Source organism: Anomaloglossus baeobatrachus, chromosome 3 (genome assembly GCF_048569485.1).
Source record: "Anomaloglossus baeobatrachus isolate aAnoBae1 chromosome 3, aAnoBae1.hap1, whole genome shotgun sequence".
Lineage (NCBI taxonomy): Eukaryota > Metazoa > Chordata > Amphibia > Anura > Aromobatidae > Anomaloglossus > Anomaloglossus baeobatrachus.
In genome coordinates, this window is record NC_134355.1 from 134013224 (window position 1) to 134024706 (window position 11483).

The window sequence follows — 11483 nt, forward strand, 5'->3', positions numbered from 1 at the left end:
ATAACTAGAAATTTCTGCAGCTCCTTTAATTCTGCTGTAGGCTTCTTGACCGCCACTCGGACCAATTTTTCTTCTTGTCTTTTTAACAAGTTTTGAGGGACGTCCATTTCTAAGTAATGTCATTTTTGTTCCAAAACCATGTATACTATGGAACACTGAAAATGGTCATCAATATCTATTGCCGTAGAATTTTTTTTATACTCTTCTACTTACTGATAACTTTCACCAATGAGATCCCCTTGCTGTGCTGTTAGCTGTTTATATACCATGGCTTTTGCTGAAAAATACAGATAAGAAAATATCAGGAAAATTCTAAAAGAATAGCTAAACTTTATATGATGATAATCAGAATCACTGTAAATGGTGGCAGCAATGTGCTGCTTCTCTTTAATATGATTTTAAAGGTATTCTGTCAGTGTCAGTGTGATCAACCATCCTAATGCTTCTACATGGGCAGTCATGTTTTTATTATATGTAAATGACCTGTTAAGATCTGAGAATCTGCCTCCACAGCTTATTTTAAAGGGAACCTGTCAGGTGTAATATGCACCCAGAACCACGAGCAGTTCTGGTTACATATTGCTAATCCCTGCCTGACCGTCCCAGTATTTAATAGCATAGATAAAGAGAGCTTTAGAAAACGTATTTCTAAAGATCTTTTATCGTATGCTAATGAACGTGGTGACTAGTCCCAAGGGCGTTGCTTCTCTTGCTAGTCAGCCCCTGTGGACCCCTGTGGGTGTGCTAACATGCTACCGAATACGCAGCGTCAGAGTATGATCTCACTTGCCTCTCCACTGCCATCGCTGCCCGACGCTGGATTTTGGCTCAGTACGCATGATCCTGGACTTTCGGTCACGCGCAGTACTTCAGTTTGAAGCCAGGACGCGTACACCCCGCTTTATAGTGCACATGACCCACCTCCGGGGCAGTGGAGAGGTGCATGAGATCATCCTCTGATACTGCACATTCATTAGCATGTTTGCATGCTCACATGAGCGTACTAACATGCTAATGGAGCCAACTAGCCAAGGGAACTAACGCCCAGGGAACTAGTCCTCTCGCTTATCAGCATACTATAGAAGATCTTTAGAAATACTTTTTCTAAACATCTTTATCTATGCTAGTGTGTACAGGAACGGTTAGGCAGGGATTAGCAATATGCACCCAGAACTGCTTGTGGTTCTGGGTGCATATTGCACTTGACAGATTCCCTTTAAAAGAAGAGGCGTTACCAGTGTGAGACATGTAATGACTGACACCTTGCTCTCGTAATCATACACAGCTTTGCGGTGATATCAGAACTAACAGTACAGCAGAGTTAACCGTGGAATAAGCCATCGGATCTCAGAGGTCAAGGTATCATTTTATTCAATATTCTATTACCTACATGCCCATATAGACGACTTTTAATCCTACTGACATTTTTTTTTAATGATTGGCTTATTCTGAACACCACAAAATCCCCAATACTGTGCACAGTTACTAGGCATTTGGGCTTCTGAACATTAATTTTTTTTTATTGAACAACTAAAGTGCGGTCTGTGAAGCCAAAAGGTTAATAAACCTGAAAATGTAATATTTAAAGATAAGATGCCTCATTTTTTAATTTTTTGTATTAATAATGGTGCTTATAGAATCAATTATTTATAATACAAAATTAAATTCTTTATTTTATTACTAAAAGATTGGGGGCTGCCAACTTGGATTTGCTGTGTGAAACTACAGTCACCTCCAATATCACAGTCCCTGTGCATAATGGCTGATAGTCGCGCTCCGATCCTATCTTGTACACTGTGTCTGCTCTCTCCTGTGACCTGGACACACTCCCTGGACTATCCAGATCTCAGCTCTGGGACGAGACCGCCATCATATTTCTGAAACACACAGTGTATGCTGTGTGCTACACTTTCCCCCTGTCACCCAATCTGTACTCCGTGTTAGTCGAGCTGTGACAGGAGGAGTTGACGAGACTAGATCTGGGATGGGGTGATTACCGGTGGCGGGCAGTGGTGATGCCACCTAAACTGATTCTGGTGTTCTGGGGAAGTCTTGCTACGATCACCACTACCACCCCGCATGTGCTCACCTCCACCTCCTGGACACTCTTCACTGCTATGTGCTGTGATTGCTGACAGGAGGAACAACCGAGACACCAGGCTGACAGTCTGCCGGAGTCAGAGGTCTGAGGTGAGTGCATGCGGTTGGGCGCTGTGATCATGGTGGGACATCTGTAGTGCAGTTCCGGGCTTAGGCTGCAACTTGATGTCTCAGCAGTTTCTCCTCTCAGTGCTCAGAGCAATGTATGGGGGCACAGTAATATGGTGGCAGAGTGTATGGGGCATAGTATACAGTGGAACACTATGCCAGCTGTTCTTGGTGACACTTTAGACATTAGGATCACTTTGCGGTCACCAACAAAATAGCTCTGTACTGTGATCTTAAACTTCATCTTCCCTTATCATTTTGGAAACACCCAGAATGGGAGGGAGAGGGGACATCACACACAGGAGAGCAGATTCCACCACTTTTACAGCAGTTGTAATGTGAGCTACTTGTACACTAGGTTTTCAGCAGCTGCTCCCCCTAGTGTTTTTTTTTCCGACGACACCTTCCCTTTAACAAGGCTGAGTTTGTTTAGTTGGTATGTGGATGTTGGTGTGGAGCTCACATACAGTGGCCGGGCCTGTGTGCTCTCAAATACCAAGACTGAATTTCAGTCCCATTGCGTACTGGACTGTGGTCCCCACAGCTCCAAAGTGTCCCGTGTGACCAGGGTGATCCATCATGCGCTTTGGCAGCTCCATTCACATGTGGCTTCTGAAACAACCCATTTAAGGGCCCTGACCAAGTAAAGCAAAATTCAATGAAGCTTGCATTGTGCCTCAATGGGGGGAGGGTGGTATGTGGCCCTGGTATGTGGCCAGTGGAGCTTCTGTGCCAAGTCTGCTTTTCTCTTCCAGTGCGGCCCTGGCAGAACATGTAAAGCTAAAGAAGTCATGGAAAATGCCAACTGTACCCACAGTTTAGAATGGGGGACGATGGCGCCCGTCCAATGGCCTAGTTAGGATCACTACATAAGAGTATAAGGCCATATACAAAAGGCTTAGGCGGGCTTTGCACACTACGACATCGCAGGTGCGATGTCGGTGGGGTCAAATCGAAAGTGACGCACATCCGGCGTCACTTGCGATGTCGTAGTGTGTAAATCCTAGATGATACGATGAACGAGCGCAAAATCGTCGTCATCGTATCATCGCTGCAGCCTCCGACATTTCCATAATGCCGGGGGAGCGACAGGTACGATGTAGTTCCTCGTTCCTGCGGCCGCACACATCGCTGTGTGTGAAGCCGCAGGAGCGAGGAACTTCACCTTACCTGCCTCCCGGCTGCAATGAGAAGGACGGAGGTGGGCGGGATGTTTACATCCTGCTCATCTCCGCCCCTCCACTTCAATTGGCCGCCTGCCGTGTGACGTCACTGTGACGCCGCACGACCCGCCCCCTAAGGAAGGAGGCGGGTCGCCGGCCAGAGGGACGTCGCACGGCAGGTATGTGCGTGTGAAGCTGCCGTAGCGATAATAATCGCTACGGCAGCTTTCACTATATATCGAACGTGCGACGGGGGCGGGGACTATCGCTGCAGCATCGGTAACACATTGTTACCGATGTTGCAACGTGCAAAGCCCGCCTTAGAGTAACCCCCTGGAGTATCGGCCACATCCAGAGCCTTTTCTTTACCCCTTGAAACATAATGACCAAACTCTATTGAGTCATGGAAACAAATTTAATGAAAAACGGATTAAAAACATTTTTATTTTTTTTGACAAATGTTATGAAATATAAATTTTTAGAATAAATAATGGTATACATGGAAGGCTGCGTGTACCGGTCACCAGCCAATGTCTGTTAATTTCCAGATATTAAGTGCTACTGAGTGCTGTGGGCAAAACCTTGATTAGTGAGGTAATGTGACTGTGCAGCCGAAAATGATCTGATGTCGGTGCTCACTTATGTCTGTAGACAGCGGGAATGATCATGGTTAGAGTTGTGCTCTCCTGAGAACTGGTGCAGCTCTAGAAAACTGTGGGACATGGGAGTGGGAGCTCTGGATTATGGAGGACATTAGGGTACCGTCACACTTTAGCGACGCTCCAGCGATCCCACCAGTGAACTGACCTGGTCAGGATGGCTGGTGCGTCGCTACATGGTCGCTGGTGAGCTGTCAATCAGGCAGATCTCACCAGTGATCAGCCCCCAGCCAGCAGCGACACGTGGAAGCGATGCTGCGCTTGGTAACTAAGATAAATATCGGGTAACCAAGCGCTTGGTTACCCGATATTTACCTTGGTTACCAGCGCACACCGCTTAGCACTGGCTCCCTGCACTCCTAGCCAGAGTACACATTGGGTTAATAAGCAAACCGCTTTGCTTATTTACCCGATGTGTACTCCGGCTACGTGTGCAGAGAGCAGGGAGCCGGCACTGGCAGCCTGAGAGCAGCAGACGCTAATAACCAAGGTAAATATCGGGTAACAAAGCAAAGGGTTTCGCTTGGTTACCCGATATTTACCTTGGTTACAGCTTAACGCAGGCTGCCAGAAGCCGGCTCCCTGCTCCCTGCACATCCAGATCGTTGCTCTCTCGCTGTTAAACACAGCGATGTGTGCTTCATAGCCCTAGAGCAACGTCCAAAAAATGAACCAGAGCAGTGTGTAACGAGCAGCGATCTCACAGCAGGGGCCAGATCACTGCTCAGTGTCACACACAGCGAGATCGCTAATGAGGGCACTGGTGCGTCACAAAAACCATGACTCAGCAGCGATCTCGCTATGTGAGAAGTACCCCTTAGTCTCAGCTCAGTGGAGAGCAGATATGGCAGTAGACCGACATGTAACATCAGATGTAGGACGCTGCAGCACTGATGGGGCAAAAAGATCTCCGTAAACGTAAAGTTGTTTTATTTGTTATTTTTTTAAATTATTTAAATTAATATGATAGAAAGGTATAGAAAGATAAGGGAAAGGTAAAACCAAGGGTAGATAGGGTATGGGAAAGGTAAAACCAGGAGCAGACGCAGTAGACGAGATCCTAGTCAGGACTACAGCTGGGGTTAGATATTAGGTGTGGACACAGCGGAGCCTGGTGACAGATGCGTTACCGACACATGTCCGGGTAGAGATGAGACAGAAGGACACAGGTAGATGGTGAAGCTTCCTTCTTCATCGGTACAGCAGCGGTGGAGGATCTGCTGTTCTTCAGGAAACTAGATGCAGAGGTTTCCCATCTTTTAGATGTTTCTAGGGGAACAGCGGCAACCCGCAAATATTCGAGCTGCCCTGGATAGTCCACGCCGGCAGGATGACAAGATCCGGCGGAAGATGGAACCTATGAGAAGAGAAGTGAATATAATGTAAGTGATGGGACTCCAGATTACTCCACATGGATTATTCTGACTAACCAACATCACACAACATGGAGCCGAATCTCACACTTACCTCGTCTCTTTTTCCCCTTTTCTATATTTTCTGTTTTTTCTTCCTCTTTACTTAGAATTTTTGCAGATTTTATTTCCTCCTGAGCTGGAATTTCTAATCAGAAAGTAAAAAACTCATTAACAATATATTCTTATAGAATCTGCTTTATATCTTTAATGTATATAGTAATATTAGAAATATTTGAGCCTTGAAGGCAACATTCACATCTTTGGTTCTGTAGACATGTACATACCTGACAACGAGGATGAAGACGGCAAACTGCTAATTTCATCGCCTCTGTCAGATCCAAGGAAAGAATCTTTCTGCCTGTTTGGAAGAAGAAAAATGTGTAAATCACAAATAAAAACATTATAAAAGCTGTCTCCCTAGAAGAACACTAACTATGAGGCCTAATAGGACATAACATATGACAGTCATGTGGGATAAGACTCCTGCTCAAAACTAACATCTATAGAACGGAGCCGAAAACAACTACCAAGAACGGCTGTCATGTAATACTACATCTGCTCTACAGAGATGCATGACCGGCTGCAATTATTAGCTGGTATCACCAGCGGTTTCTGAAGCCAAAACCACATTGCCCACTAATCATGGGGCGGTGGATGCTGCATTAGATATTATGGTGTTTATGTACTGTATTTGGTGTGGTGCACATATATTGGCCGGAGCTCCCCGTAATGATCCTGGGATCTACTCACATTTCTGAGGTGTTTGGGCTGGATGCTGGAGTACACTCTGGAGGGGACGTGTGGTCCTCATTATTCATCGTCCTGGCAGCGATGGTACAGAGCTAAATAGGAACAAAAATAAGATATGAAATATTTTCTTTTTACTTTTCAAGGTCTTTTCCTACATATTTTGGATTTATTGGTCACATACTTACTTTATAAAGCCTTTCTGAAGATGATGTAAAATTCTGGAAGTCAAGGCTCTCGTTGTCCTCACTTGTGTCTTCATCCTCTGAGACCATATGTTTGTGCTTATCAGAGTGATCTACAAGACATAGGTAATGAAATGTTGTCAGTATAACAGTCTGATTGTCACATATTAGGGAAGACAAGACAAACAGCAGCTTAAGGTACCGTCACACTAAGCAACATCGCTAGCAACATCGCTGCTGAGGCACCACTTGCTAGCAATGTTGCTGTGTGTGACATCCAGCAACAACCTGGCCCCTGCTGTGAGGCGCTGGTTGTTGCTGAATGTCCTGGACCATTTTTTAGTTGTTGCTCTCCTGCTGTGAAGCACAGATCGCTGTGTGTGACAGCGACAGAGCAACCACTAAATGTGCAGGCAGCAGGAGCCGGCTTCTGCGGGCGCTGGTAACCACGGTAAACATCGGGTAACCAAGAAGCCCTTTCCTTGGTTACCCGATATTTACCTTCGTTACCAGCGTCCGCCGCTCTCACGCTGTCAGTCCCTGCTCCCTGCACACATAGCCAGACTGCACATTGGGTAATTAACCCAATGTGTACTCTAGCTAGGAGTGCAGGGAGCCAGCGCTAAGCGGTGTGCGCTGGTAACCAAGGTAAATATCTGGTTGGTTACCCGATATTTACCTTAGTTACTTAGTTATTTACCTTCGTTACCAAGCGCAGCATCGCTTCCACGCGTCTCTGCTGGCTGGTAGCTGGTCACTGGTTGCTGGTGAGATCTGCCTGTGTGACAGCTCACCAGCAACCAGTGTGGCGACGCTCCAGCGATCCCTGCCAGGTCAGGTTGCTGGTGGGATCGCTGGAGCGTCGCTTAAGGGTACTTTACATGCTGCGACATTGCTAGCGATCTCGTTAGCGATGTGAAATTGTAGATCGCAAGTGCGATCTTTTGATATCACACATAGGTCATTCTACGCATGTGTGATCTCAAAAGATCGCACTTGCGCTCTAGAATTTCACATCGCTAACGAGATCGCTAGCGCTGTCGCAGCATGTAAAGTACCCTTTAGTGTGACGGTACCTTAACAGTCTGCTTGTCACATATTAGGGAATACAAGACAAACAGCAGCTTAGTCCAGATAGTCTCCTACTTACTGATGAAGACGCTTGTGTCAATGTCTGACACCAGCTGAGGAACGTACACCGGCTTCTGACTTAGAAGATTGTTAAAATCTAAGTCCCTCAGGAATGGATGTTTCTTGATCTCAGATGCTCCTCCTGGAAAAATAATAACAATCGTGATGCGGACATAACTGAGCCGACATGAAGGGAATAGACTGAAAGTCATAGTGTGGAGAAATCCTCATGGACTTGTGCGATATGTCCTCGGTGTAATAAGTAAATATATCTTTTACCTGTCCCAAGTCTTCGTGCAGGATTTGTTCTGAGCAGCTTGGTGATGAGGTTCTGGGCATTGGGAGGAGGAGCAATATCACAATCCCAAATTAGGTCTCCTGTTGGTTGGAAAATTACAGAAAATTAGACTAAGATAAAGTAAAGGTAATAAAGTAATGTAACCAGTCAAAGCAATGACCGGATAATTCTACTCACCAGTGACAACACGTTCACAAAGATCAGTTAGGGATGCCTCATTGAATGGTACACATCCCACGAGAAATTCATGGAGGATGATCCCCATTGCCCACCAGTCTACAGGCCTTCCGTATCCTTCCCTCAGGAAGACCTCTGGGGCCATGTAATATGGGGTGCCACAGACCTGGAAACCAACAGAACAGGATGAGAGTGATGAATTATTATTGTTACAAAAACACAATGACAGAAGAAAAAATATCAGTGGACAAGTTCTGTAGAGAAGAAGAACATAGAGAAGAGACAACAGTGTGATGAGATTTGTAGAGAAGAAGCTGAATTCCTGTAAGTGACACTGACCTCGCGGTCCTGGAACTCTACGGTGATGTCCTTGGTGCAGATGTTGATTTGTGGTATCATGACACCAAGTTTTGAAAGCCCAAAATCGGTGACTTTAATGTGTCCATCCGATGTTATCAGGAGACTGTGAAAGAGAAGATGGTTTTAGCCTCACAGACTGTGTGATAATAAATAACTCCCACCCCCCACCCCCCCCCACACACACACTTTATTATACTACAAAGGGTACTTACTTTTGGGGCTTCAGGTCTCTGTGCACAATGCCATAGCTATGCAGATATTCCACCGCAACAACGGTCTCTGCAAAGTACAGGCGGGCCAAGGGAACCGGTAGAGCACCCCAGGTGTCTAGAAGGGTCTCGCAGTCTCCACCTATAGAAGAAAGGAAGTAATGGTGAAATATCGTCCACGTAATTAATAACACAAAGTGATATCACATATTGTCTCCAGCACGAGATCCTGACAGGCTTAGTGCGGACATACAGGCCCATTTCACAGAACAGTGACTTTCCAGCCATCTTGGTAATAGATGACCTGTAGTAACTGCTCTGTGGGGCTGTAACCGTCCACATGGACAGATCCTAATGATGTGAGAGGGGATAAGATGTGATACAATGTACATGTCTTACCTCCTACATACTCCATGACCATACACAGGTGAGATTGTGTTGGAAAGGAGCTGAGCATGGAGACCACAAAGGGACAATCCGCGAATGTCAGGATGTCCCTCTCCAGAAAGGCTAGTTCCACTTTCTTTGGAGTATCCAGGTTCTTCTTGGCCATTTTTTTCATAGCAAAGATCTGCTGTGAGTCTTTATGGCGCGCGATGTAGACAGCACTGGAGAGAAGGAGAATCCATGGTTTATAGTGAATCATTATTAACAGTCTGTCTATAGAAGTCAATATATGATCTGCACTAATGTTTAATACTAGAAGCCCGGCCATCACTGGAAATCCACATCTAGAAATCCATAAAATACCACTACACGAAAGATCCTATAGGATGTCTGCACATTGCCACGTCTGCCCTCACCCAGATCACAGTACAGAGGAGCGAGTCTGCGGAAATCCTTCTTGTGCAGATTCTCTAGATTTGTTCAGTAGATAAGATTCAGGCCAAATAAAAATTGGTCCAAATTGAAAGTTCTCCAATTGTTGTAAGAAGACGTTTTATTCTGCTATTCCCGTACCCCAAGCATAACAAGTGGAAGGGAGGGAAGGAGTAAAAAAATGAGCACGATTATCCCCCCTGTTTTAGGCCCTCACCTGTGCATCACTGCAGTTCTCTGCCCTATGCCGGTGTTTGGCTGTTCTGGCGCCCCCTTCTGGGGCTGAGGGCAGTAATTGGACTCACGTGCTGGTGTGTAACGCGAGTGCAGTGCGATTCTCGCATCAGCTGGGGACGGAGGAGATAAATCCCTCTCCTCCCCTCCCCTCTGCAGCTGTGGTCTGATCACACGATCTGACCACAATCGCATAACACTCGGCTCCCACTGTGCTGTGAGCGTGAGCTGAGTGTATGCGAGGACTCCCACTATCCCTGTGTGGGAAGTGATGTGAGCTCCAATAATTTCCCTATGATAACACTTCATGGCAGAGCACAGAGGCAGAAGCATTGTCATAGGGAAACCTGAGAAATGTGGATTATGCTACCAGACATCTTACCCAAAGGCTCCACTGCTGATCAGTTTGGTTGTTTCATAGTCGCTCTCACGTGGTTTTCTCGCCGGGATCAATGATGTGATCTCTCTCTATAAAAGAAAATAAATTATATTATTATATAAAATCTGCAGGAAAAAAAACTCCAGATGGAAAAACGTCTCCCTCCTATATTATGTCCCTGCTGATTTACACTGATCTGATGGAGGGGACGACATAAGCCAAACCCTCCACAACCAAACACGTGATATAATGGGGGATCTTGCATACACCGGTATCATCGGCCAGGGCTGGATAATATGGGTGAATGCTCAGATAAATGAAATCTGTCAGCGGGTTGTTTCTATGTATTCTCAAAGACACGGAGTCCATTTATTGGGTTGTGTTGTTGTTGTTTCAATAATATCAGTGTTTTATGTGCAGGAGATTATCATTAAAGGACAAATCCTTTGGTGGATTTTTGTTAGTTTTGAAATGAATATCAATAAAAAGAATTTTATTGGGGTTTGAGATTTTTTGTGACTCTTATTGTACTATACCCGACTTTATTTACATTGGTTAACAGATTATTTCTCAGATGGGGAGTAATATCCTGGTGACAGATTCCCTATATAGAAGCCATTATCTACACTTATAATACAGGTTTCCCTCTATGATACTTACACCGGCAGAGTCTCTGATTTCCGGGATCTCACAGATTCCACTGTCACGATTCCACAGCACAGCTGTTTCTAAAATAGTGAGACAGAAAGATGAAATAAATTGTATCTGACTATATCAATCCTCCATACATAATACAACAACATAACAGAGAAATGACTGCAAATGGGATTATTACTGGTTATATGGGGAGTGTAACTATGAGAACATACGGCACAGCCATAGACAGAGAAATGTCATGTAATGGAGGAACCATCCCTCGCTGTACATGTGAGTGATGGGAGGAGAGAGCTGGAGCACAGGAGACATATGCAGATTAGCCTGTAAGTGCACTGGGGGCGTGTCCCTGCACTCAGACTTCGGCCACGCCCCCAGTGCACTTCCATCCTGATCTGTATATGATTTCTATGTTAGAAATAAACATTATTCCCTGTAATATATTAACCACAAAAGAATACACTGATCCATATCAAGGACATATATAATTTTCCAGAGGTCACCATAGACTGAAATTGTACACAAACTGACTCTGTTCATATAATCAATAGGTAGGCACATAGCCTTTATTTCTAAACCTATTGATTATATGAACAGAGTCAGTTTGTGTACAATTATTCCCTGTAATGTCTGGATATTTCTTGTAGAGGGTCGGGGATCGGCTCACCTGGAATCGGATCTCTGTTCATCCCCTGCTGACTCCTATTAGGGTCAGGGGTTTCCTGGTTTTTCCCACCTTTGGCAGCGCCTTCTGGTGTTCCCTGCAGTTATAATATATATAATTAATATCAAGAAGATTTCCTCAAATCACCAAGTACATAAATCTATATTTACAGATGCAGCCG

General features: G+C 45.1%; 2 protein-coding genes across 2 annotated transcripts in view; one reads left to right on the forward strand and one right to left on the reverse strand.

Moving 5' to 3' along the window:
- SOS1 (SOS Ras/Rac guanine nucleotide exchange factor 1) overlaps nucleotides 1–11483 on the forward strand; it is a 215753-nt gene that overhangs the window by 18740 nt on the left and 185530 nt on the right. The gene's annotated exons all lie outside the window — the stretch shown is intronic.
- LOC142295807 (microtubule-associated serine/threonine-protein kinase 4-like) overlaps nucleotides 210–11483 on the reverse strand; it is an 11998-nt gene continuing 724 nt past the window's right edge. The window contains exons 3-16 of the mRNA XM_075338899.1: nucleotides 11306–11399; nucleotides 10645–10712; nucleotides 9988–10073; nucleotides 8952–9160; nucleotides 8556–8694; nucleotides 8323–8446; nucleotides 7984–8149; nucleotides 7788–7886; nucleotides 7528–7650; nucleotides 6381–6490; nucleotides 6196–6287; nucleotides 5730–5803; nucleotides 5498–5590; nucleotides 210–277 (exon numbers count right to left, since the gene is read on the reverse strand). Coding sequence (XP_075195014.1) covers nucleotides 210–277; nucleotides 5498–5590; nucleotides 5730–5803; nucleotides 6196–6287; nucleotides 6381–6490; nucleotides 7528–7650; nucleotides 7788–7886; nucleotides 7984–8149; nucleotides 8323–8446; nucleotides 8556–8694; nucleotides 8952–9160; nucleotides 9988–10073; nucleotides 10645–10712; nucleotides 11306–11399 — 1545 coding nt within the window. The remainder of the gene's footprint in view (nucleotides 278–5497; nucleotides 5591–5729; nucleotides 5804–6195; nucleotides 6288–6380; nucleotides 6491–7527; nucleotides 7651–7787; nucleotides 7887–7983; nucleotides 8150–8322; nucleotides 8447–8555; nucleotides 8695–8951; nucleotides 9161–9987; nucleotides 10074–10644; nucleotides 10713–11305; nucleotides 11400–11483) is intronic.